Genomic DNA, 27,657 nt, shown 5'->3' with positions numbered 1-27,657 from the left:
CCAGGGCAGTGGTGCCAGGCAGCCTGCCAGCGGCCGTGGGAGGGGCAGTGGGTGCCCGGGGCAGGGTGTTCAGTTCCTGCCCGCCAGGAGAGGTGGGACACGTCTCCCAGGTCAGCAGCTGACTGGCCAGCGGCTGTCCATGGCCCATTCTGCAGCTTCCAACCCCTCCTGCTCCAGGCCAGGCCCAGGCTCCCTCCCCCACCCCCCCAGCCCTGGCCTGGTGCCCAGCCAGGCCCTGGGGGCCAGAGTTACTGTAAGCGGCCTGGCAGGCCCGAGGCCTGGACTCTGCCAGCTGGCCAGAGCTGCTGCCGCCTCCCACTACCTGGCTCGGCCAGCCGAGGAAGGGTACTGAGACCCCCGTCCTGCCAGCAGGCGACCCCCATGGCAGAGGGTGGAGTCAGAGAGGAAACACAGGCCCTGCCAAGAGCCTGCAGGCCAGCACGCCGCTGCCTGCCGGAGTCCAGGCCCAGCGCCCCTTCCTGGGACACAGTGAGGTCGCCAGGCAGCTGTGGGCGGAGCTGGCTGGGGGAGGGAGTGGGGGGTCCTGCCGCCCTGGCCCGCTGCTCCTTCAAGCCCTTTCCCTCAGAGGCACTGGCTGGGGTGGGGCGGAGGTGGGGTGCCACTCTCACTAGAGTTGCCATTTCCACCAAATGTCAAGAGGTTTGTTTACCCGCCTCCGGCCTCTGTGTCCAGTCCTTGGAGCTATTTATAAGGCCCTCAACAGCACGGCTCAAGAGAGGGCACCAGGAGCCCCAAGCAACAGCATTACTGCTGCCCTCCTCTCTACTGCCCCCAACACCAGACAGGACCACTGCGATCAGCCTACAAGCCTTTCATCCTTGAGCCCCCTGTCCCCCCCCACACACACACACACTGATGGTCCTCCTCATCCGGAGAAGGTGTCACTGGCAGAGGCCCAGCCCCGAAACCTGCTGCCCTCCACAATGCCCCCCCACCGAGCCTCCCGCCACCCCACTTACTGGCTGGGGACGGTGTGCTATAGCCGCTAACTGGGAGCTGGTGCTGGAGAGTGGTCAGAGCGCCCGGCGGGGAGAGGCCGCCCAGCATAGGCGGGAAGAAGAAGGCGTAGGGGGGCACTGGGTAGCCATTGAGGTGCCCTCCCCCAGGTGTTGGGCAGGAACTGCTGTTGCTGGCCATGCCAAGCAGCCACAGTCAGAAGGGCAGGCAGACAGTCTGGCAGGAGGCTCTGGCGGGCTTCAGGCTGCCCCTCCTCGGGGCATGGGCCCTGGGCCCAGAGGGGTTTGGGTGGTTGGCCCACCCCCCCCTTCTGTCCTGGAGCTGCTGTCCAAGGCCAGCAGGCTAATCTCAGCCTCCTGGATCCCCCACTCAAGCTGGGGGCCGGGTGGGTTGGGGGATGTCCCAAGAGCTGGTCCTTTGGTCAAGCAGTTCTGTGAGCTGGCACTTTTCTGGGAAGGTCCAGAGCTGGCCTTCAGGACACTGAAGAGGATGCCTCTCCTGGATGGGCCCTGGCTAGGCAGCTGGGGGGGCCATGTCCTGTGGCACTGCAGAAAAAGAAAAGACAGGTGAGTGGGCACCGAGGAGTGGGTACTTGGGCATTCCCCGTGGAGCTCCCCAACCTGGGCGGCCGGAGATTTTCCCGTGGCACCCGGCTGAGCAGACAGCTGGCACTATGCCTGGCTGGCAGAGACAGCCTGGGAGCAGGGCCCAGACACTGCTGGGGGTGGTAGGACAGCACAGCCAGGCTGGGGAGACGAGGATAGGGCCCAGAGCCACAAAGGGCCTCTCACCCACAGTCCTGAGGGGAAAGGTCAGGGTCTGCCACCCCAGAGGATCCTTGTAGCAGAGGCAGGCAGCTGCCCCCCTCCCCCCAGCATGGGTTACCTGAGGTCAAGATGCAAAGAACCGTGTGCTTGGGGTGGTGGGGTGGGGAGGAAAAGCCGCTTCCCTAAAGCATTGGCACTTCTCAGAAAAATGACTCCTAGGCCAGGGGGCCCCTGTTATACCACTTCCCCCCAAAATCCAAGCCCTAGCACCCCAGATGGGTTTGTCCCACAGGCCCAGGGAGGAGGCCCGCTGCCATACACACAAATAGGGAAATGGGAACCCAGGACTCCTGGGTGTCACCTCTGATGCTTACCAGCAGGGTGGGCCACCCGTGAGCAGGCCATCAGGAGGGCAGTGACTGCCCAGAGAGGATGCCCCCTATCCCTAGCAAATGAAGGGGTCGGGGGGACTGATCAAAGCTCACCCACACAAGGGGACCTGGGAGGGCTCAGTTGGTTAAGCCTCTACCTTGGGCTCAGGTCATGATCTCAGGCTCCTGGGATCGAGCCCCACATCAGACTCTATGCTCATTGGGGAGCCTGCTCCTTCCTCTGCACCACCCTCCCCCCAGCTTGTGCTCTCTCTCTCTCTCAAATAAATAAATTAATAAATATCTTTTTTTAAAAAAGTTTAAAAAAACAGTTCACCCACACACGGTCTGCAGAAACCACATTCCTGGATGGGGTGGGAAGTGGGTACAAGATGAAGGACCAGATGGCCCCCCCAACAGTGTGGACACAGATCTGTACCTGTCTGAACAGCTGGGACCAGAGGACATGCACTGATAGCACTGTGGGGCAGAGACAGAGATGAACCCGGAGTTCCCAGGACCCAGTGAGACAGGGAGGCAGCAGCAAGAGCAGAGAGAAAGGGGAAAAGAGAAGCATCCACAAGAGGGTGCTTCAAATCAAACCCTCTTGGGGCACAGGATATTCATACACAAATACCTGTGCGTGAATGTATTTCTATATGAATGTAGGTACACACACATATGGCATATACACGGCATTATATATACGTGAAAACCCTAGATGAAAGACCAAAGCAAAGAGACAGACAGAAAGAAGCACAGCCATTAAAAACCACAGTGAGGGGCTTCTGGGTGGCTCAGTGGGTTAAGCCTCTGCCTTCGGCTGAGGTCATGGTCTCAGGGTCCTGGGATCAATCAAGCTCTCTGCTCAGCCGGGAGCCTGCTTCCCCCTCTCTCTCTGCCTGCTGCTCTGCCTACTTGTGGTCTCTCTCTGTCAAATTAGTAAATAAAATCGTTTAAAAATAAATCAATAAATAAAACCACAGTGAGATACCACTTCATATCCACTAAGGTGGCTATAATCAAAAAGACTAATAACAAGGGAGGAATTGGAACCCTCCTCCAAGGCTGGAGGGAATATGAAATAGGACAACTGCTTTGGGCAACAGTGTGACAGTTCCTCCAAAAGTTAAACAGTTACCCTAGGATCCAGCCTGTTCCCTTCCCAGGTATCTACCCAAGAAGAGATATAAAAACAAGTTCACACAGAAACTTGTACATGGATGTTCATACCAGTATTACTCATAAAATGGCCAACAAGTAGACCCAACCCAAATATCTATTAACTAATGGGTAAAGGGAATGTTGTGCCGCCATATGGAAGCTTATTCTGTCACAGAAAGGAATGTGGTACTGAGATACACTACTACAACATGGGTACACCTTAAAAACCTTACGCTAGTTCTAGAGGGCCACATACTGATGATTCCATTTATATGAAATGTCCAAGGTAAGCACATCTGTAAAGACAGAGAGTAGACTGCGGTTGCCAGGGGCTAGGACATAGGTCTACAGGAAACGGGAGGTGACTGCTGAGAGCTAGGGGGGCTCTTTTGGGAGTGCTGACAATTTTCTAAAATGGACTGTGGTGACAGTCGCACAAGCAGTGCATATACAAAAACCACTGAATTGTACACTTTAGTGGCTGGATTTTATGGTATGTGAATTACATTTCAATAAAGCTCTTAAAAAGAAGGAAGGAGGGACGCCTGGCTGACTCTGTCAGCAGAGCATGCCAACTCTTGATGTCTGGGTCTTGAGTTTGAGCCCCGTGTTGGCAGTAGAGTTTACTTAAAAATAAAAAATAAATATTAAAAAAAGAAGAAAGGAAGGGGAAAGGAAAGAGAAAAAAGGAAAAACGGGGTCCCGAAGAACCAAACTAAGGACTGCCTCTGTGTCCAACCCGTAACTTTCCTCCTCCCTCTCCACTCCCCTCCCCCTGCCCAAGCTCAGGCCATGCCAGGTCCAAAGCCCCAGGCTTCAGGCTCTGACCTGGAGTCCAGGGGACAAGCACACAGCCAGAGTTTGGCCAAGCACCATGCCTAGGATGGAGGAGTTCCTGCCAAGGCCACTGTGGACAAGGCCAGGACTTCTGGGCCCAGCTGGGCCATGCTGAGGGAGGGGGAGGTAGGGACAGGTACTTGCTAGGGAAGGGGGCAGCTCCCCCAGAAGTGAACCATAATGTCTCTCTCCTTACTCCTGAATGAGGTGCCCCTTTCCCTCCCCAGGCCCCTGCCGATTCCCTCCCAGGCTGAGAAGGCTGAGGTCAGAGGAACAGGGGCCCCACCCATCGGGCCAGCTGCCACCCCAGCCCCCCCCCCACCCCGGTGGGGCCCTACACAACGGGAACTCTCGAGCTGAGGGATCCAGGCTGAAGGGAAGGAGGGGTTGGCTGAGCCTCATCAGCGTTGACAGTCGGACACACACACACACACACACACACTTGCAGAAACACACACACGTAGGTCTATGGAAACGTGTCCGGGTGGGCAAGAGCATGCTTGCGTGCCCCAGCCTGTGTGTGTGCGGGCACGCACGCGAGGAGAGAAAACCTGGAGATACCATCTCTCCACACCTGGCTTTAGCACACAATGAACATGGTTCAGGGGTGGTGTGCCCCGGCCCCAGGACACACCTCCCCACAGACACACGACCACGGCCCCACAGCTTCCCAAGCTGCACATTCCCTGGCCCTCCCACAGCCAGGCCTGGCCTCTGCATCTGCCTCCCTGAGGGCCCAGCCCCAAACACACACACTGAGGGGCACCCCCTGACAAACACTCGGGCGGGTTCACGTCATACAGGCGCCTGCCTCCCTGAGGTAAGGTCCAGGAGGCTGACGTCCAGAATGCCATTCACTCCAGACCCCAGGCCTCCTGACCCAGCTTTTGGGGGCAAAGGGTAGATTCTGTCAGTCCTGTCTGGACCCCTGGCATTCCAGCCTGACCCCCAGAGGAGAGAGAACTAACGCCTCAACTCTGCCCATGAGGAGTCAGACATTGGACCGAGCCTCAAACCCCCCGCCTCCAAACCCACACCCCAAGGAGATACTGAAATGCCTCCCCAACCCCATCAGAGCCTCGCTATCCTTAATCCAGCTCAGCCTGCAAACTCTGGTACAGAGTAACTCAGCTCCCCGGGTAGGGCCTTGAGCCATAGGAGGAGGTAAAGTTCAGAGAAATGGGCCAAGAGCCAGGCTGGCCAGGGAACAGGGATGGGCGAGGTCAGGCACGATGGGGCAGGGGCAAAGGGCACAGGCCCTGATTCATCTCTCTGGAGCCATGACCCTTGGGGAGGTACCTGGGCCCCAGCACCCTGCACCCAGGGGGAGAGAAGACACTGTCAGAGAATCAAAACCAGCACCAAAGAAAAGGAAAACAAACTACCCACATCCAACCTCCACCCTATACCCGCCAGCTTCATGGCCCATGGGTACCCTCCTGCAAGAGGAGAAAACCACAGGCCCACACCTCCAATACGCTGTCTCGCCTGGGCACAGCAGAAGGGGGTGAGAGCTGGAGGGCCCACCACCAGCCACACACCCAGTCCACTGCAGCCTCCCTCACTCCCAAAAGGTGCCAGGATACCTTCTCCACTGTCAGACATCCCCAGCTGCCCAGTCCTTATGTCCCTAGACTCACATCCCTAGAGAACAAGGCAAGAGCTGACCGAGCCATGAAGATGGTAGAGCAAGAGGTCTGAAGGGTCAAATCTCACCTCTGCCACTCTGGGTGACCATAAGCATGTCACTTAACCTCTTAAAGTATCTGTTTACTTGCTTGTGAGCTTCACCCCTCAACAACCGGGGGTGTGATTTCAGACAGACAAGTCTGGAAAGCACACAGCACAGCACTGGGCATACAGGAGGTACTAGGGAACCGAGCCTGTCCCCACACCTCTCACCAGCCCCGGTGCTTCCCTGGATCATGTGTCCGCTCTCCCTTCCCTCTCCCCAGCCGCGGCTGGTGTCTGTGGACAGGCCCCGGACAGAGAGTTACCCATTTTGCAGGGTCTGCTTCCCCCCAGACTGAGGACAGGGATGTGGGTGGAAGCCCAACCGCAACACTTTCCCAAATTCCCTTCTTTCATTTCACAAACCAAAAAAGGGAAACCTTTGGATTTGGGGAGGAGAGGAGGGGCAGAGAAATAGACTTATTTTCTTTCCTATCCCCAGGAAGAGGAGCCAGGGTCCCCAAGTCCCACTGGCCCAGCCTCCCTTCTTCATTTATTCCCTCCTCTCCACTCCCCAGGCTCCCCTGCAACACTGGCTCCCAAGGAACAGAAGGCAGGCAGTCCCAGAGAGGCTGACAGACGGGGATCAGGACCGGGGAACTTAAAAGAAGGGGAGACAGGGGCTTTCCTAAACATTCTAGACAGTCAGTGAATCATAGGCAAATGACACCCAAAGTTCAGCTCAACTTGGGTGGGGGCAAAGGGATACACAGAACGTGAGCCCTGGTAAAAACAAAGACCTGCCCCTTAGGACCCCCTACCCTACTAGGAGCTGGCAGGGCAGGGTAGGATGGGGGCAGATTTCAAACCAGAAGAGTGGGCTGGAACTATTTATAAACTTTCCAGGAAAACACACACACACACACTCACACACACACACACACACACACACAGCCACAGTTCTCCCCTCCTCCAAGTTCTTCAGATCTTCAGCAAGGTTTGGGGAACAGTGATGACCCCTATTCCTTCTTTCCCTTTTCCAAAGGTTCCTCTGTCCGAGGCATTCACCCCTTTCTTCCCCCACAAGCCCACAGTCTGGCCACTCTGGTCCTCTGTTTACCTTTTGCTCACCAGGGTCCCAGCTGCAGAGAGCCAGCAAGGCCAGCCCCACTTGGAAAGAGATCAGCACCCCGGGGGGCCTGAGTAGGATCACCTGGATGATACTAGAACAGGTACAGAGCACCTCTTCCCTACCAGACCTGTGGGACCCCAGGCCTCCCTCACTGGAGCTAGCACTTGTTTGAAAACCTGCCCCAAACCTGTGCAGGCCCAGAGCCCATCCTCAGAGGGGGTTCAGGGAAGGCTGAAGTCTAACATCTTCCTCTGGAGGCTGTCACTGGCCAATTGCCTCGAGATGCAGCACTCAGCCCCAGGAGAATGCATCTGATGTCTCCTCAGTGGGCCTGGCCCAGGGTTCTGCCCCAGCTACCCAGGGTCACCAGACCTGCACATGCCCACAGACTCGGCAGCAACTGAACACGAAGCAGAAAGGGCGAATGGAAGAGCCCAAGCCCGGGACAGACCAGGTTCTGGGAGAAGGAAAGGCTAGTTGCAGAGGGCACGATGGCGCCTCCAATGCCTGTGTTCCTCGGGGAATGCACCCCAGAGCGCCCAGGAAAGGTGCTCAGGACCTCCGAAGATCAGGGTGCTGAGGGGCCTCCCAGAACCCACTGGGTCTTCTTTCGGAGCAGGGAGTAGGTGAAAGGGCAGGGGGCAGCCCAGGCCTCAGGGAGAGGGAGCAACCCACGGGGAAGGAAGAAAACAGGAAGAGGAAGAGATGAGCCTGCTGAAGCCACAGCCAGACCACAGGAGTTTGTGGACCAAACAAAGGCACCTCTGTCTGGGTGGGGGACCAAAGGGGCACAGACAAAGGGGACCCCCCAGCTTGGAAACCACCGTTCCTAGACCCAGTCTGGCATGGGGCTTTCCCCACCCTCCCCTTGACAACTGCCCCCTCACCATTCGTCTGCCCACTCTGCCATGCAGGAAGCACAGCTCTCTCACAACAGGAGCACAGAGCTCCCACAGAGTGGGAGTGCGTGTGTGTGTGTGTGTGTGTGTGTGCGCGCACGCGCGCGCGCACGGCAAGCCCACCACCACCACCACGCTCATCCCCTCAGCCTGCCCTAAAGCTGAGACTGCGAGATTCTGAATCCCAGGGCAGACAGTCAGCAGGACACCGCACTACCAGTCCCCTCCCAGCACCTCTCCCTGGGGACCCAGACTGCAGGGAAGCTGGAAACGCCCCCCTCCCTCCTGCCTCAGGATATCCTTTTGGCTCTGACCCCAGACCAGGCCTGAGTCAGACTGTACCCCGCCCCACACCCCCCCATCCATCAACCCCCCAGGAACTTCCTCCTCTACACCCACCTACCAGTTGGGGGTTAGAACTAGGGGGAATCTCTTCTCCTCTCCATCCCTGGCTGAAGAGGGAAGCCCACAGGGGGTGGGAAAAATGGGTCACAAAGTCTCGTGGCCTTCCCCTTAAAGCACAGGGCGCCTGCACGCCCAGACAGAAGCTGGGCGTACAGGCTGTGTGCAGGGGTGAGGATGGTCCGTAGGCCACCACCCCCACCTCCCCACCACCGAAAACACACACACAACCTGCTCAGAGCCTCCTCCTACTCCAGCCTGAACCCCAAGAAATCACAGAAGCTCCCCGAGGAAGGCAGTTTCCATGAGAACACAAGATGGGAGAAGCTTCCAGGGGTAAAAAGAGATAGGGAGCAGAGGTTACTCAAACGTCTGTGAAACATCTTTAAGGGAACATGACCCAGGCTGGAGGGGACAGGGTCTGCACAAGGGGTCAGACTCACAGTCAGCCACAGTTAAGCACAGCCTGACATGGTCACACTCTCCCCAACACTCGGTCTAAGTAGGTGGCTGTGACTCCTTCCCACAGATAGACGTCTGGGGGGCCCTGGGGGATCTGGGGCATCAGAGACCACACACACTCAGCCTGAAACAGCCCCCAGGGCAGGCCCCCCCCAAGTCCCCCCAACAACTATGGGTCTGGGGGGAGGGGCAGCTCCCTCCCCACAAGAACCAGGGTAGTGCCCACGGCAGCCATCTCCATGGTAACCAACAACAAACATCCAGGGAACCACAGTGGGACAGGAAGTGACAGGCACGTGACAGGAAGACATTTTTTTCAGTGTGGGGGGGTGATAATGATTGTTAGCAGCCCCTGGAGAATCAGCTGTCCCCTAAGCTTCCCCCACTCAGAGCGGGAGGGAAGGGGGCCAACCAGGAGGGTGGCCACCCCCTTCCGCAGGGTTGACATGCCCTCCCTCCCAGCCTGCCACTCACGGTTCTCCCCCTGGCTCCCCCTCCCCTCCACTTCCTGCCGTGACTAGAGATCAGAGAACTCCCCACCGCAGCTTCCCCTTCTCAAGTCTCGATTCCTGGGCTGGAGGTTTCACTGTGGGCCAAGGGACAGAAGGAAGGAGGGCTGGGGATCTGCGGTAGGACCCAGGGGACAGAGGCTCTGGGGGAGGGGCCAGGAGGGAGCCACGCCTAGGTAGGTGTGTACACAGAGGCCCACAGTGAGTGGGTCATAGTGACACACAGGCCGGGCACGGTGACATGCAGAGACTGCCTGACCTCAAGCAGCTCTAGGGGGAGGGGAGCAGAGCCACTGGATCCAGCCTGTGCGCCCCACTCCAGCTCTGTCCTGAGCCTCCGGGTTCATCTCAGGCAGCTGCTGGCCGCCAGACAGGCGAGATCCCAACTGTACCCAGCCCCCGCCGCCTCTCCGCTGCCTTTTGTGCTGAGGAATCCCCCCTCCCTGCTCCAAGGTGCCCGCCCAGACGAGGGCACCTTGGCGGAAGGTGGGGGGAATGGAACCTCCCTCCACCCCCCCTCCCCTTCTCTGCAGATGTCCCAGACTATATTTAGCCCAAACTGGGCGGCTAGCCAGACCCAGACTCCCCACTGGTCGGGAGCTGAGCTCCCAGTTTTTATGCAATTAAAACATTAACAGAGAACCACCCCCATCCACAACCCCCATGCCCCCCAGCCCTCCCAGAGCAGCAGAGCTCAGTTAACTTAAACAAGGCCAGCCCAGCTCTGCAGCCAGAGAATGGGGTAGGGGGGTCACTGGGCAAACAGCAATAAACTCATTCCTCTGCCCACCTCTCAGGCCCTGCCCCCACAGGCAGGACTGGGACATCATCCATGAGATCAGGTTGACACTTGGGGGGGCAGGCTTTCCTTGTTCCGGGGCCGGAAGGGAAAAGCATATCCAGTGCAGGGGGCGGGGGTGCCTGGTTGCGGAAATTCCACCTGTCATTTGTAGCCCCCTCCATGGCCAGCTCCAGTTACAGGGCTGGGGGTTGGCAACAGGTGCTGGCCAGCCTGGCAGCAGTCTAATCCCCCACCCGCTCCCCAGGGCTGACAGTGGTGTCTGGAGGTCCCAGCAGGGGCCAGGCAGGCAGGATGCTGGGTGGGAGAAGGAGGCATGACTGCCAGGCAGGTGGAGGCGGCGGCAGCTCTAGGCCCTTCTGTAAGACCCGGCTCCCTAGACTCTGTGACGTTTGTCAGTGGGTCTGGAGAAGGCAGGGAAACCTGAGTTCTCTAGCACCTAGTTCATTTCCCCATGATGCCAGGCGGGCGGGCTAGAGTGTGGGAGGTCTGTCTGCCTGCCTCTTCCTCCTCCTCCTCTCCAAATTCCAGGAACAGGCAAGGGAGGCTCCAGTTGCGGAGAGAGAGGGAGAGCAAGCAGGCGGTCCCAGCTGGGGGGTGGGGGGGGCGGGGACTGGAGCGGGAGGCAAGATCCAGACGAGCAAGAGACACCCACACCCGAGCCAGACCCAGACGGGGACAGAAACACCGCTGCTGACACATTCTCACACTCTGGGCCTGGTCCCCGCATGCCGCCCACCCTGTAGGGACACCCAGACACTCTCAGCCAATCCTGCCAATCCCCAGCACACTCCCTGGACACACACAGAGATCCAGGCCCTCGCCCCCACCCTCCATCCCCCTACAAACCGTGTGGGCTCTAGACAGCAGCCAGAGGGTGGAGAGGGGAATGGAGGGAAGACAGCAGGCATCAGAGGGGATGCGCAGCCAAAGCCCTGGGAGCTAGGGTATCAGTTGCTACACTCCTTTCCCAAAACCCAGTAAGTCAAAACTACCCTGGCCGTCTTGCCTGGGACCCTGCCAGCTTCCCACTCTCCCCAAACCACTGCCACCAGAAAGGGGTGTGGGGCACTGGGCAAGCAGAGATTACCACGTTCATTCTTCACAGGGACAGGATTACCTTCCCCAGATGCCTACCATCCTAGATCCAGGACACTGCTCCTAAACAGACCTCCAGAAAGGCCGAATACAGCCACCCCTCAGCCCAGCCCAGGTCGGGTCCTGCCTTGCCCCAGCCCATACCACCCAAAGGACAGGGAACTGGGCACTGAGCTTTTGTATTCTGGAGCATGTCCCACCTTCAAGTCGCACAGCTCTGAGAACTACCCCACTAAAGAACCTGGAATCTGAGCAAGAAGTGGGTTGGGGGAAAGGTCCGTGGTGGGGGGGGTGCAAAGCTAGCTTCTAAGACCAAAGGATTTAGGGAAGGGGAGGTAATTAACTAGGGTCTAGGTCAATGCCCCGAAAACAGATTTGAAGGGCCACTCAGACCGTGTCCTCTCCCCCACACCAGACGAGGTAGCAGGAACCACGTCATGGCACATGTGGGTGACTGTGCCCAGTGGGGGAGGCACAGGGGTGATCAGGAGGGGGCTGCCCACGGCTAGCTTCCTGCCAGGCTGCCACATGGTTGGGAGTAGGAGGTGGACCAGAAAAGTGTCCCAGAATGGTAGCAGGGGCATTTAGGGTCAAACAAAGGATGGAAATTTAGGACTTATAGGAGGAGATGGCCAGGAGTCAGCCATTCCAAGCCCAGGGTCTTCTCAGAACTGCTCCTTCATCCATACTGCCCTCACCAGTCTGTTGGGGAAATTCCTGCCGTGACCATTTCATGCACGTTCACTCACACCCTCAAGCTCTAAAGCTAAGGTCCTCAGCTCCCAAGGGCCTAATGCAGTCTGACTCAAGCGACCGCTCCATCTCAGGACCAACATGACCCAGACTCCCAAGCAAACTGATGTCCTAGCCCCTCCCAGTGCACTAAGATCTTTCATAGCGCAAACTCCCTGACCTCCCCCTCACCAACTTCCTCCAGCTCCAAATACTCTTTCTCTTGTTCTTCCCCCAGACTCATCTCCACCCCCCACAGGGGAAGCCCCAAGGTGCCAAGCCATCTCCACTCCAATCTGGGGCTTCCCCGACCCAGCCTCCCCATCAAGCACAAGGCCCTGGAGGAGAGTTTGGGGCTTGAGCCCACTTTGTAGCAAGACCTGGCATCCTTACTGAATTACTTCCCTAGAGCGACCCTGCCGGGTGACCACTGCAGTCAGGGAAGGGGACAAGAGTCATCACTGAATCTCCCACCCAGGCAAGTGGAGGAGGGATGGCGGCCAGGAGCAAAGCTCCAGGGCGGGGTAGTGTTGTCAGGAACAAGACCAAGACCCTCTAAGAACATATACATACACACATGTGCACACAGCCCGAAGACAGAAGGCAATGTGGCAAAAGAGAAGGGAGCTGGCCCCAAGTGAGTGCGGAGGGTACCCCACCATGCCAGCACATTGGAACCCTATCCAAGAGAGGATGGACAGAGGCAGAAAATTTTCTCCGAAGGCTTCGGGTCTTTTTCTATCTGATTTTCACAGAAGTTGGTCCTCATCCCCAGCCTAGCACACTGGTGGCCTGCCCCCCTTCCCACTGAGCAGCCTGACAATAGGGCAGTGCCCAGAGAAGAGGGAGGGCTCAGCCAAGCTGATTTCTCCAGCGCCCCCCCTTCCACATACACATCTGGCTAGCAGCTTCCCCTCCTCGTGGGTGGCACTAGGTCCCATACAACCTCAGCAAAGCAAAGACAAGCAGTCCACTCCGTCCTCCCCTCACCCCAAAAAGCTTCCACAACCCCACAGTAGCAACAGACCCAGAGACCTGCCTCGCCTGACTGCATTGACTCCGCACCCAATTCAGTCGGCTCCCTCACTCCACGGGGGACACCAGCTGAGCGGGCCCCGCCCCCCAGCCGGCTGCTCCGGTGGGGGTGGGCCTCCGGGCTGATTCTCCCCAAACCACAGGGCAGCTCAGATAACAGGAGGGAAAGGAGGGGGCTAGTCCGTTGGGCATCCGATCTCTCCCCAAACAGGTTTGAAAGTCTTTTTGTTTTGTTTGTTTTTGAAGAGAAAAAAGAGAGGGAGTAGGAGTTCCCAGCGGCGGTTTTGCCACAGCTCGGGCGCCGGGGACACGCGCGGCAGACGGCCCCAGATGCCCCACGGCTGCGCGCGAACACTCCGGCGCAGACATACGCACAGACTGGGCTCCCCCACCCTGGGCTCCGCCGCCGCGGAGTAGGAAGCCCAGGAAACCCCGGGTTCCCCTCGGAACCCGCCCGGCACCGGATCCCCGCCCGCAGCTCCTATCTGGGGCAGGCCACCGGGCTCCGAAGCCGGCGGGAGACCCAGCTCTCCAAAATCCCCGGGGCAGAGGTTACCTCACAGCGGGAGGAAGCAATCCGTCCAGGGCGCCCGCGGGCTCGGCGTCTGCCCTGACCCTGCGCCTCAGTGCTGCTAAGCGTCAGGGGTACGGGGTCCCAGGAGAGGAGCCGTCTGGGGGGCCGAGGCTCAGGGGCGCGGGGCGAAGGCAGCGGCCATGGCGAGTCACGTGCGGAGGCTGAAACTTTACCCGGAGCCCCAGACTGGGTGGGGGGGGGGGCGCGGAGGGTGCAGAGCAGGAGGGGAGGCCCTCTCCCCCCCCAGGCCCGCCTCCGCCCGCCCACTGACCTATCACCAGCTAGGGGCGGGCCCACAGGATCACGCCCTCCCTTAACAGAACCAGGGAAGGGCGAGTCTTAAAGGAGCCGTGCCTGGTAGAAGGCCGGACCGTGGGAATCTGGGAGAATTCCCTCCCTCTACCCCAAAAGGAGATTCAGTACTAAGAGAAGTTCTGCGGAAAGAATGGAAAGAGGGCTCTGTAGAGAAAGGACAACAGTGTGTGGTGTCGCAATCCCCTGCCCCCAACCACACACACCCACACTCGCTGGGGCACAGATCACACACACACACACACACACACACACACACGCCCCACTCTTAAGCCAGGTAAGGCGGTATAATATGGAAGTTAATACACTGATTCTGGCCCCGGTTATCAAGCCCCTGACTCCCATAGTTATAATCCTCCAGGGATCAGTTGGAACTGAGAGTTGTGCGACCTTGTGTAAGTCCCTTCCTTTCTCTGAATCTTAATTTTCTCATCTGCAAAAAAAGGAAGTGCAAGAGTAAGTAGACCTCCCTCGAGTAATAACTCCTCTCCTCTTCCCCCTAACACCTCGCCAGCTCAAGCGGGTCGCAGGAACTCGGGCCCAACCCAATCCCCAGCGTCTCGGCGCCATGTACCCTTCCCCAAAAAGGGCAAGGACCCTCGGATCTTCCAAGAGGCTAGCAGGGGGCGCTCGGGAGCACCCTTCCCGTGCTAGAGGACTATCAGACTCAAGCGTCTCTCTTGTGGCCCCAGCTGGAGGAGCCAGGAAAGCTCACGCTCCGGTTCTAGGGGGCCAGGATCTAATCCCTCTCCATCCGCAGGGACCCCAGTCCCCAACACAGCCACAGGCCGCCTCGGAGCCTGCCATTGCGTTTGGAAGGATCATGTCCCCACCTCTAGCAGCCTCCTGGGGGATGAAATCAGAATCACTAAGGAACAACCCCCACCCCCAGAAGTGACCACAAGTCCCCCCACAGGACTTCCCACTGGAAGGGGAAGTGTCACACTCCCAGGCCTCAACCCCAGTGAGGAGACTCTCAGCCTGATCCGGCTGGCAGAGCTCTCAAAGCCACCGGCCTGACGGTCCCCGCTTAGGAACCGGAGGTGGGAAGACGGGAGAGGACACGGGGGTTCCGTCCACTATCGCACTGGCTGCACAGTTGGGTGCAGAAGTGGGGTATCTGACTGCCTCCCTCCTGCTTTAGCCCCTCCCCGCGTTGGTAGGTAGGACAAGCCGGGTCGTTGGGACGCTCTGCTCTGAGGCCCGGCACAAGGAAAGGGTGCCCAGGCAGCGCTTCCCTAAGCCCCTTCCCGCCTTCCAGGCCTGGCTGTCTCTCGCTCTCCTCTGGATTTCCGTCCACCGGTGCGAACCGCCCGCCCAGCCCCTCCCGTCCTGTCCCGTCCAGATCCATCCGCAAACATGCGCTCAGCGGGCAGGAATGCGCCAATGGCTCCCAGATGTGGACGCCGACGCTTAACCCCTTCCCCCCCAGCGCTCCTCCCCCGCGCAACCAGGCCTTCCAGCCTGAGCCTAATCAGCAGCAGGGGGCGTCACCCGGGTGAGAGACCAGCCTGGGAGGGGACTCTGCACCAGCCACCCCTAGCCCGCACTGGCTCTTCCTGCCCCAGATTACACCAGTATCCCTTCCAGCTAAGGTTAGAGGGAAAGGACCACGAACACAAAAATGCAAGTATGCATAAACACAGGTAGGCTGTAGGCTGCCTCCCGAGAAGGGCAGCCCTCACATACACGGGCCAGCGCAGAGGAGTCACATACACCCGTGTGCACGAGATTCAGATGTGTAAATGCACACGAAGGACACCCATATATGCACACCCATGTGCACGTTCAGAGCACACATGTGTACACCCCCACGTGCACACGCAGGGCACACGTGTATCCACATTTTTTTGTAGAACAGAACAAGCCCATAAAAGATGCATTTGTGCACACACAAGGTCACAGAGCAGAGTGTGGGGCACACTCCTGAACAGACAGAGCAATAGGGCCATGTGCTGATGAAGGAAGAAATTCATGCCCCCACATGCCCATTCCCCATGGGGGGGGCCAGACCCTCAGATACCCACAGGTATAAGCACACAGCCCACCGGCCTTTGGGGCACCAACCCCCTGCTCAGGGGACCCAGTGTCTAGCCCTACCCTGGCTTGACTCCAGGAAACAGGAGAGGTTCCCAGGTGGGAGGCCAGGAGTCCCCAGTCTGCAGCCGCTGAACTCCAGCTGTGCCGGACCCACAGCAGGGTCCCCACCCCCAACCTGCAGAGACCCTCCCACAGAAGGGGAGAAAAGTGCAGGTGGCAAAAGAAGGCCAGGAGACCGAGAAAAGCCACAGGCCCACAGGCTCCTCTTTAGGAAAGACACACTTTCTTGGGGCCTGCCTTTCCCCTCCCACACACAGAAGGCAATGGGCTGGGGAAGGAGCCTGAGCCACTGTTTTCCCCAGACAGGGATCCTTCTCCAAACTAGAGGAAACCCAAGGGAGCATCCAGGAGCCAAAGGAGATACAAAATAGCCCTGCGACCCCCCAGGAGGGTCCACACCTCCAGCAAAACAAGGCCTCCCTCTCACAGCCTCTGGGGAACTCTTAAAGAACAGCAGCCCTGGTAGCTTGAAGAGAGGACGGGAAGCACTGCCCTCCAAGGACCCCCCGGGTGCAGGCGGGGTGGGAGAGGTCTGCTGGCACCTGCCCAGTGCCTGACTTCTCATCCCCTCCCTGGCTGCCCTCCAAACCCCTCAGTCCAAGGGGAGCTCCTTCCACAAGCATGCTCCTGCCCTGCAGTCCTGAAGGGTCACTGGGGGCAGGAACCCTGTTGCCACTGTGCAGATTAGGAGGCTGAGGTGCAGAAAGGAAACTGCCTCACCCAAGGTCATCCAGCTTGCCAGCAGCAGAGCTGAAATTCTGACCCACCGTCCCCTCCTTGGCCGCCCCCGCTCTGCTCCAAATCCAACATCTCCACGCAGCTCCCTGCTGCCTCCTGCCCTGTCCTTTACCCTCTCCAGAGAGCACAGGGGACAAACACCATCCTGGCACCACGATGCAGGGCTGTGAGTGGGGCCGGGACATGCCAGAGACAGATCAGAGGAGACACCGGGGGCTACACACATGCCCCCCCAAACCCCACCCCAAGCATGGTGCCCACCTGCCCAGCAGGCATGGCCGGGTGACTCAGCTGCATCCGGGGGAGATGCCAGGGCAGTGACTCACCTACCGAGAAGAGCTGAGCCTGGCACCTTGCCAGCCCCAGGACAGAAGTGACTTAGTCACCAAGACTGTGATGCCCAGCAGGCACAGCCCAGGGATGGCGGACGGGGGCAGGCCGTGTCCTCCATGGCTACTTGCGCCCCCTGGTGAAGAACAGGCATCCCAGGACAAGCTGGGGCTGTGCCCGCCCCTGGCACCCCCATCACCGCCCACCCCTAGCTCACCAGGCCCTGTTCCAGTGCAGACAAGTTTTGTGAGACCCCTGGGCTGCCCTGCCCCCCTGCGGCCTGCCCCCTGCCCGTCACTCACCACCCACTCGCCCACCGGCCCCACCTCCTCCTGCCACCCAAGTTGTACCCAGGCCCCTGCGGCTCCTTTAACATGTCCTGGCAGCACCACCAACCCCCACAGCCCCCTCTACCCCCAGCGCGTGCAGCATGCACACACACACACACACACACACGCACACGCACATATGCACACACACACACACACATGCACTCACACACACTTCTGCCAGCCCTGCTTCTGCCAGCAGCTGCTGAAGCTGTTGAACAGGAGGGGACTCGGGAGGGTGGGGTGCAGGGATTGGGTTACCAGAGGCTGCCGGGGTGGGCTGTCACCCAATCCCTCCCCAGCTAGTCCTCCCTGGGCACTGCCTCCCTCACCCACCTGCTTCCCCCCACCTCTGGCTGGCAGCCTACTCCCTGTTAAGCCCCTCCACCCCCACCCCACCCAGGCTAGAAAATAAATGTTCAAGAGTTATTTGTCATGCTAAGGCCAGCCCAGTCTAGGAGAGAAAGAGAATGAGAGGGACAGAGACAGAGATGGACAGAAAGGGTCATTCCTGCGCTCCATGCTCCAGCCGCAACCACTAGGTGTGGAGGTCGGAGCTGGAAAGGGACTGAGTAACTCGCCAAGTCCCAGGAGAGTTGGGGGGGCCCAAGGGGAGTCGACAGGCTGAACAACCTCAATCCATTTGCACTATTGATTTCTCACACACTGCAGCAGGCCTGATGGGGGGGGGCATGATAAATCAGCCCCCCAGAGACAGAGAGACTGAGTGGAGAGAGGGGGAGGGGCTCCTGCACCCCGGTTAGTGGCCCATCTCCCTGGCTTGGTGGGGAGGGAGCGGGCAACAGAGGACTAGGAGCCGCCTAGTGGCAGGAGGCAGGGTGGGGGAGGGCGTGTTGGATTCAAGCCCCCCTGGAACACCTCCTTCCAGCTGCATCTGACGCTGACTGGAAGAAAGAAGGTGGGGGACAGAAGCACCACATCTGGTTCCGTAGACAGAGCCCTGAACAACTCCAGGGGGCGCCACTCCCAGCAGAGTCTGTGTGCAACATACCGGCCCTGGGGATGAGACTGAGGCAAGAGACTGTATTCTGATGGACCATAATTCACTGAACTTTCTCCTCCTGAAGTTCAGCCAATGGTCCCTGCCCCCAGGACTTGGAGGAGGGTTCACTTCTGACTGGAAGCCTGTGGTAATCTACCTCCTCTCCTGCCTGCTCCCCTCCTTTGTTGGGGGCATTGGCAAATAATAAGAAGGATCTAGGTGGGGCAGGATGGGGGCTCTGGAGACCCTGCAAAGCTGAATCCTAGTCCTTGGTCTGTCCTCAACTCATCCCAGGACTGTGGACAAATCCAGGCCCTCTCTGGGTCTCTAAGACGGAATGAGACCGGATGGCCCTTCCCTAAGGTGTCTCCAAGCCCAAGCTCATCAGCCTGTGAGCCTGTTTGGAAGACGCCCAGCACCTGGATTCACACCAGTGGCCACAGGCCACCTAAACAAACCCCAACACTGACCTCCTTCCAGCCTGGACACAGGCTCTCTCTCCACATGGTGGAGATTTATAAGCAAACCAAGCTGGGGCTTACCAGAGACCCTGCATAAACAAGCAGAGGGAAAGAGACCAGTAGGGGAGGGAGGCACAACCAGGTGCGGCAAGGGACCCTGATGGGAGAAAATCTGGCGCAAGGGGTCTGGGTTGGGGCCCCAGTGCAGCCCAATGACTGGCGGAGTGTCCTACGGAAAGTGACATCTCCCTGTGTAGGCCTGTTTGGCTCTGTTTGCCTCCCTGTGTAGGCCTCTGTGAGGAAGAGGGATTGTCTAGGTGGTCTCTAAAGTCCCTTTGGGTTCTAAGTCTAGTAGGACAGAGATCCCCAAGAGGGGGGTCCCCAGGATTCCCCTACCCAGCCAGGCCCATCTACATGGGTCAGGACCCTCTCAGCAAGGCCCTGCCCCAGCCCAATGCGCCTCTCTGCCTTGTCTGCTGCCCCTCTGGCTCTTCCTCACTCCTCCGCCTGCCTGCTCACCCTCACCTTGGCCAGCCCCTCTGCTGCCCCGTGCTTTTCTGCACGTCCCTCCTGCCAGGGGACAGACCAACTAAAAATAGTCCCTGCAGCCTTTCTCGCCCACAGCTGCCCAAAGTGCAGGAAATGAGGGGGGCAGGGAGGCCCGTGGCCTGCTCTCCCCCACAAACTCCCAGCTCCACACCAAGTCCAGCACTCCAGCCTGGGGCTCATGCCAACTTGGCCATCTCAGGGGCATCCCACACCCCTTCCCTAGGGGGAGGCCTGCCCATAAGTGCCTACAATCCTAGAGCTGTCCCTGCCCTCCAAGAGGAGGAGAGAGGAGGCAGGCAGTCTAGAGGGAAACCTTCCCAATTTCTGACAAATCAGTGCCAACCACATTGTGGGCACCGCGAGGGCAGGGCCTGGCTCCGCTGACTGGTCTTTTGAGGGCAGAAGGAATTGGCATGGGGAAGTTTGTGCTGGTTTCCTTCATCTTGGCCCAGCTGGAGAGAAGACAAAATAGCGCCCCCAGCCTCAATTATGCTAATCCCCTGCTCCCCAAAATGTGTGGGTACGGAGGGGTTTCAATGGCCACCCCCAGATACCATGGGGGAAAAGAAGCTAAAAAGAAGAGCAGAAGATCTTGGCTGCCCACATGCAGAGATGGAAGCCTGGAGGCGAGAACCGGCTGTGCCTGCCAGGCAGGGCATGTGCTGCCCCCCAGCTGAGTCAGAGGCGAGAAGGGAGGAGCCGGGGTGCTGTGGCGCCCCCACCCCAGCCCACCTGGGATTCTTGATACCTCCCAGCCCAGGGAGAAGGCCCTCCCCACGCAGGAAGAAGGAAACCAGCTTAGCGACTCTCTGGAGGCCTGCAGGGTAGCCCTGCACCAGGAGGCAGGCGGGAAACCCAGGAGTCCTGGCTCCCAGCCCAGAGAGTGAGTGAGAGAAATACCTTGGAGGGGAGGAAACAGCCCACAGTGAGGCAGACACACAGTGCCCCCAGCAGCTCCCAGATGTGACCCGTAAGGGGGAACTGGCCAAAGGGGCTGGGCGGGGAAAGTGAACACATTTCCCAACAAGAGGAGAGAAGAAAGTGGGGTCATGGGGATGGGGGAGGGGGCAGGACAAGCCTGGCTCTCACCTGCTGTCCTCTCCTCCAGGTCACAGTCAGAGATAGTGACATGAGGGCCACCAAAGATCAAAGAGGTCCTGGGGTTTCCCCTTCCCCTACTCTTCATTCCTAGCCTCCTCTGGCACCCTTTCCCCGGGGCCAAGCCAAGCCAGGAGTCCACGGGGCCCAAGGTGGTGCCTGGGATGCCCGGACAGTGCCAGGGGCAGCCCTTGTGCCATCCTCCCACTGGCTTCCCTCCCGCCTGCTCTCAGCCGTCACACAGATCTCAGCTGTCCAATCCGATTAGGGCCCCTGTCCAGTGAGCCGGACAAGGAGGCCACTGGGCAGGGGAGAGACAGGGACAAGGACGCTGAGCAGGGATGGCAGAAGGAAGGTGGAGACAGGGCTCAGGGGAGAAGGTGTGGAGCCCCAGAGGAAGAAAAGCCTCGTGGAGAGCTCTGTCCTCTCTGACCACAGGCTCTCTGGTGACAGTTACCCCCTGCATTAGGGTAATTCTACAGCCCTGGGGGCAATGGCCTGCCTGGTTCTGCCTTCCCACAGATGGGCAAGGATGGGGGGAAGGAAAGCCAAGGCAGGGAGACTGACCTAGATTTAGGAAAAGAATCTTGTCTTAGAACCCCCCCTGCCCCCTCATAACTACCATTTGCACCTAGCTGTCGGATACATTGTCTTACGGGGTCTTTATAGAGGTGTTCCTATCAGGCAAGTGGGGCCTGCTACTGACCGCCGTGTGTTTACAAATGAAGAAACTAAGTCTGCTGTCTTCCTGGTGTTGGCCTCACTGACATAAATTCTTTTCTTGTCTCACCAAAACAGCAAAAACAAGAAAACAAAAGAAAAGGGAGAGAAAGACAGGAAGGAAGGAAGAAAGGAAGGAAAGATGAAAGAGAGAAAGAAAGAACAAACTAAGCCGTTAGGGTAAATCACACACCCGCTCACACTCAGAAGCTCTGCTTCCTGGGTCAAGAGCAGAATTAAGTCTGAAGTCACTCCCTTATCCACCCTTTCCTCCAAAACCAACCCTTAGGGGACCTGGGGAGTCATGGAGAAGAGCAAAGCACACCCCACACCTCAAGGGAGTTACCAGATGGGGACAAGCCGCCCACTCCACCAGACACAGAGCTAGAGGGGTTCCCCCAAAGCGTGACCAGTCTTTCCTATCACTCTCTTCCTCAGTCAGCTACGCTCAGAGGCGATACACACATTCACACAGTTACTCAGACAAGTCATACGGCCCTCCTGCAAACCCACTAAACCAGAATGAGATGCCCTAGATCTTCAGAGAGCAGGCTTTGTCAGCCCCCGACTGGAGGGAAAAATCAGCCGCTGTAAACAGTGGGTGCCATTCAGCCCTTTCCCAGAGAGCCTGCAGGCGCGCAGGAGCTTGGGGGTAACACCAGGAGCCTGAGACTCTGGAAGGCAAGGCATCCAGGGAGCTGGCACGGCGGGGTGGCCTCCCTGATCTGGTCTACACCCCCTTCCCCAGCCATCTGGGCTGAGCCTGTTCTGGCCTGGGCCACACTCTGGGACTTCTCCCCTTCCATGCATACAGCCACCTTTTATGCAAAGCTTATAGATCTTAAAACCACATCGTCTAAACACACACACAAACACACACACACACACACACACTGGGGTGAGGGGCTTGTCTTTGCAATAGGTGCTGAGGTCGTGGCAGGGATGGGGTTCTAAGCTGAAAGAACTTTCCCTAGAGGAACAGGTCACCAAAAACCACTCACAACCTCCACTACCCTCCAGCAAAGCCTTTAGCCCCCCAAGTGTAAGAGGAGCCTGGAAAGGGGCATTCGTTCCCCTACAAGGTGAGTACGGATCTGGGGGCAGGGGCGGGATGTGGGGGGTGCTTAAGTCCCGAGCTCTGGGGGACTGGAGGCCAGGAGGAAGCGCCGGAGAAATCCCCCAGGGAGGCTCAGGTCCCTCTCCCGCTCCCTCCGCTACCGCCCCGACACTGCCAGTTCTCCCGTCGAGGTGAGGTGGGGGAAGGGGCATTAAGCAACGCTGCAAAGGAGGGTGCAAGGGCGTGGGGCCTGGGCAGACCTTCCCCCGACTTTCCATTCTTAGCCTGAGATCGGGCAGTGCCTGGGGGGAGTGCAGGAACGGCGCTGTGGGGCGCGGGGGCTCCGAGCTCTCAGACACCCCACTGTTCCCAGGCCCCCACCTCCCAGGACCACAGTGAGCAGTGGGGGAGGAGGGATGGGGAAAGCCTGAACTGGCGAGAGGGAAACGACCAGATCAGCAGCGGGAAAGCCCGGCGGAAGGCGGCCCAGGGGGAATCGGGAAGGGGTGTGCGCGGTCCTACCTGCTCAGGTGCGTGCTGGCAGGGGGGCGATGGGGTTCCCAGGAGAACCGGGGAAGCCCTCTCAGCTCGGTTCAGGATTCCCCCCTGCTTCTGGGTTAGGCTGCTGCAAGAAGCACGGGTTCCCGTTGGGTCCTAAAGCCCACTCACCAAACAGTAGGCTCTCCCCGCCCTCTTCCACCAGCCCTGACTGGGTCAGCGGGTGCAGAGCTGACTGACGGGGCAGAAGGAACTCACTGGGAGAAAGCCGGCGATCTGAGTCACGGGCTGGGGACCAGAACAATCCTCAGTCTCAAATACACAGCATGGGGAATGACTTTAGCCAAGGATAGGATAATATTTGACAGGAGGAAAAAGGCATTTCTTCCTGCCCATCCCCAGCGGATGATTTGGGCTTTGGTGCTGAAGATGGGGGTTAAGATTCCCTTAGCACTCTTGCTAAGCCACCTAGCCATTGAGAATTTGGGGATAGAGGCATTCATTTTGGACAGGTGCTCACTCCTGTCTGCCCCCTCATAGACATAGCATGGTCTCTGGATCTCCCTCCCACTATTCCTAAATACCTAGGAGGCCACCCAGGGGAGGAGGAGGAGGGGGATTCCCCCCACCCCCCCAGCAAATAACAGGGCGGCAAAACATGGATAGCAGTTGAGACCGGTCGAGTTTCATACCCTGGCAGGGGGGTGTGTGGACCTGGGACTGTGCCGAGGTGGGCAGACATGCACATACAGGTGAGAGCGTGAACAGGTAGAGCTGGGGGACTTCGAGTTACACCCATCACTAGAAAGAGCAATTGTCAGTGGAAGAACAATTCAGAACCTAGGGGTCAGCTAAGGTCCTAGTGCCGCTACCCAGCCCTGAATAGGATCCTGAAACTTTACCAGAGTGAATACGGTAAAGAAAGAGAATATTTTCCCAGGTACCATTTGGGGTAAATCTAGGGGGTTAGGGGTCAGAGGGGCCTCTTAGCACAATTAGATCAACTTCAAGGCTACAGACCCAATTTAGGATAGGTGAGCTACGCAGCGGCTCCAAAGGAGGCACAGGGGTTTGGGTCTGGTGGGCCAAGAAAGGTGGGTGGGAGGTGATGGGAGGTCTGCAGAGGGCTGGAGTGAGATTTTGCAAGGAGAGTTGCACAGATCTCCAGCAGCAGCAGAGCAGGGAAAGTGTCATGGGGTGAAGGGCCAGGGGAAATCAGGGACTGATTCCCGAGGCCAGGGAGAAAGCATGGCCTCTTCCTAGAAGGGGAGAGGGCAGCTGTATCGCATCTACCTCTTTCTCCATCTTTCAGGGAGAACTGAGGAAAGGAGTTAGACAGGAAGGATGGAGGCCCCAGGGTGGAGTCCATGGGGTGAGCTCAGGTCAAGCCTTTCTCCCTAACGTGCCTCAGTTCCCTCCCAGCTGTTAACCAGGGCTCTTGGTTCTTCCCAGGCAGTTAATGAGTGTTTACAAAAGAACTTGGAGATCCTCAGATCTCAGCTGGGCCGCCACTACAGTTGTAAAGCCCAGTAAGGGCCCAGTGTTATTTGGAGAGGGGAGGAGTAGGCAACAGGGAAACAGACTACTCTCTTCAAACTGAGGATAAAACCGAGCTCACAGAGTAGCACAAGCTTCAGCTGCCACAGGATATCCTGGTGCCCAGGGATGGAGGTCACGCACCCCAGTACCTCCAACCACCACCAAGGGCCAGCCTCCAGCTAACTGCAGGCAGAACCCAGACTAGCAGCTGGTCTTCATTAATTCTGGCTTTTTTTCACCCCCCACGGCGAACCCATGGCTTCTACAGACCTAGGCTAGAGGGGGCTGCCCTAGCCCGACCTTGCAGCTGACTCGGGGGTGGGGAGGTGGGGGGCACCGAACCAAAGGCCAAGTTACCAGCTGAAAATAAAGTAGAAGCAAGATTCCCTTTCCCCATTGGGAGCAAGGAGAGAGGAAAGAAAGGAGTGTGGGGGTGAGAGGGTGGAGGTGGGGGAATTTAGGGCAAACAGCAGGCAGTGAAGTCAGCTGGATTGAGGCCCAGAAACCCCCACACCCTGGGGCCAAGTCTTACTCCAGCTTTGCTTTCAGCTTGAGTCTTGGCTAGGCCCCAAACTAGGGAAGGCCCTGGCTGCCCCTTTCCGCCTCCCTACCCCCACCCTTATTAAATACACATTTTATCTCTCAGCATCTTCATTATCTTAACTGAAGGAGACAAGCAGTGGATGGCGGCAGCGGAGAGCGTCGGGGAGAGGGGGGCTGTGTGGGGAGCAGGCGCACCCTTGTTATAAAGTGCTGATCTGGCTCTTTCAGGCAGTGTGGGAAACAGAGGAGGGATCAAAGAGAGGGAGGCTGATTCAGAACTCAATTAGAGCTTTTTAAAAAAGGAGCTGGCTCTCTCCTTTAGCCAGTCTTCAGACAGCCTCTACCCAGGCCTCTTGCACCCAATTAGCTTCTACTGCCAGTGCCTTGGGGCTGGGGTTGAAAATCAAGGGAGGCCAGAGGGCACACCTTCTCCCCCTACAGATCGCACTTCTGAGAAGAGGGAGACCTGCACTGTTTGCAGCTTTCCAAGAGAATGTATCAGAGGGCACTTTGCACTTTCAGGAGGAACCCGAGATCACAACTTTCCTCCAGAGTTGAAAGGTGGGACACCAAAGGCGTATTCCTCTCCAATCCCTTGCCAAGTAGAGACACAGCTTCTGGCCCATCCCCAGGAACACTAGGAACCTCCAAACAGGTCCCCCATCTTCCGAGCCCGTAGGTAGGACTAGGACTCTCTCCCCAAACCCAAGGCTTCCTGGAAGCAACATGGAAGTTGCCTCAAGCAAAATGCCAAGACATCAGAAGGAATGATGGGTACCATGGGTACGCATCTGTGAGGCCAATAAACGCTCCGCAATGTGTCAAGACACATCTTGTAGGATGCAGTGTCCTTCCTTTACAGGCGCCCCGCTCCACCTCCGTGCAGAGACACCAGCAATGTGTGCCTCCTGAATAGAACCGACCTGGAGATGGAGAGAAAGGGAGTGCCTTCCTCGGTTCATTTGTCCGTTCATTCAACATTGTTTACTGAATACCTCCCAGGTCCCAGACACTGTCCTAAGTGCTGGGGACAGACACAAATGTAAGTAACATCTCAAACTTGGCTCTTTCTTTTGGTCTCCGTCGGTAGTCAAGGCAACACCTCTCAATAGATATTTTTGAAAATTCCCAAGATGTAGCTCCATCTTCCCTTCCAGGTCTCATTGGTAGATCTTAAAAGGGCACTTAATAAAGGCAGGGAGCAATGGATTGGGGGGGGTTAGCAAATAGAACTCTGCCAACATTTTTGATCTCTGGGAAGCCTGGACCTCACACACTCTTGCCAGTTAGTTAACTAGCCACAGGCAAGTCTTCACTGAGCCAGAAATGTCAGTAGCAGCTCTAGGGTTGAAACTCACACCAAAATTTTATTGTGTCTGTGTTCTTTCCATGGCAATACTGGCTAAAACTCTATGGAAGTTTCATCTGCTTCTTTGAAGAAAAATAAATCAAGATATAGACATATCTCCCACCACCTTCACGAGGAAGAATGTGGGTCAGCATCTTTGCCTCTACTCTGTGTGAAAACCAGCTACAATCCTGGCAGAAACTAGTAACCACAAGCCCAGCCCATCCCTCTAAAAATCCCACTACCTTCCCATAGCTCTCAGCTTCAGTGAGAAAAGCCAGCAAGAAAAGGACTTTTCTTCCTCTTCTGTCTGCTCCCCGGCTGTCTGAATTACACTTAAGACTTCACTGACAAACATACATCAGCTTTTGCTCCCACAAGGGCAGCGGAAGCCAAGCAGGGACTCTAAGTCGGCTTCACGCATCATTGACAGAACCAACCCTGTTCCAATTGCTGAAGTCTTAAGAGCAGCAATGACCTAGAAATTGACAGTGGGGGGAGAACTGAAGGAAAGGAAACCAACAACCCAGTAGAGAGAAAACCCTATTTCCAAATACCAGGGGAAAGGAAGAGAAAAGAGGTAGAGGGGAAAGAAATTTGGCCCTTTCGAATCTGTAAATGCGATCTTGGCTCTGAGCCATGGAGGATACATAGCAGCCCCACTGCGAGTCAAGCCATGTTCCTGACTCAAGCCCTAGTTAAGAGGAAGGCGCCAAGCCTCAAACACAACGAGGTGGGGAGGCCGCTCCTTTCTGGGCAGGATCCTACTGTGGACACAGAACAGACAGCAGCTGCCCACAGTGTGGAAACAAACTGTAAAGCAGTCACGTCTCTTAAGGCTGCAGCATCCAATAAAATGTAATTTAAATCAAGCCCCGCATCTGTTCTCAATCCCATTCAGTCTCTGCTTTCCATCAGCCTTCGGACAATCTTTGCAATTATGCTTGTTAACCCTTGTAGCCCCAGACACTCTTGGGCTTCTAGGTATGGACTGTTTTCCACTCAAAAGTGACCCTCAGGGGGAGTGAGTGCTCTTAGTCAAGGTGACAGGGTGAGAACATTCAGACTCAGACCTTGGGCTAGGCTGCAGACTCTGCTCTGCCACACCCACTGGAGGGTGGTGTCCATTTCAGAGGGCTCTCTCTGTGTGTCCTTCTATCCCATACCATCTGCTGCGGTCCAGATCACATTGCAAGGATACAGTGGGCAGCATGAATGAAACAGTGGCCAACAGATCATTTGTACACTATCAAGTTCCTAAACTCAAGACACGTCAGAGAGGCCAGAGCTCAGGGAGCGGCACAGACTTGGCCACTGGCTCTTGGACATTTCCTATCACACATGGTTTGCACTCCAAGCATCTGCTTGAGTCCTAAAAGTATAGCTATCTCCCCAAAGGATCAGACTTAAGTTTTCTTCCACTTCCCTCAAAACTACCCCAATCCCACTGCCTGCACATTCAAGGCTATTAGTGTTATAATGGTGCCCTCTGGTGTCCCCGCCACAAATTACCATTGAATGCCACTGGAAACCAAACCCAGAAAAGGGGAGACTTGAGTAGCCATATGGATTAATTTATCTATTAAGACTGGAAAAATCTGA

The 27,657-nt window shown here is 57.5% G+C and overlaps 1 protein-coding gene across 4 annotated transcripts in view; it reads right to left on the bottom strand.

Annotated features, from left to right (window-relative positions):
• The window catches only part of RARA (retinoic acid receptor alpha), a 44,390-nt gene extending 21,537 nt beyond the window's left edge, over positions 1-22,853 (bottom strand). The window contains exons 1-2 of one of the 4 annotated variants that reach the window (XM_082705025.1): positions 22,650-22,853; positions 981-1,523 (exon numbers count right to left, since the gene is read on the bottom strand). In XM_082705025.1, coding sequence (XP_082561151.1) covers positions 981-1,158 — 178 coding nt within the window. In that variant the 5' untranslated portion in view covers positions 1,159-1,523; positions 22,650-22,853. Of the gene's footprint in view, positions 1-980; positions 1,524-1,863; positions 1,925-12,860; positions 12,916-13,412; positions 13,691-22,649 lie in introns of those variants that run through there. The other 3 variants (XM_082705024.1, XM_082705026.1, XM_082705027.1) reach the window with 3 other exon arrangements.
• Between the last annotated feature and the right edge of the window lie 4,804 nt (positions 22,854-27,657).

The sequence above is a fragment of the Mustela nivalis genome, assembly GCF_964662115.1.
Source record: "Mustela nivalis genome assembly, chromosome: 17".
NCBI lineage: Eukaryota > Metazoa > Chordata > Mammalia > Carnivora > Mustelidae > Mustela > Mustela nivalis.
This window is presented reverse-complemented; position numbering and strand designations above follow the sequence as displayed.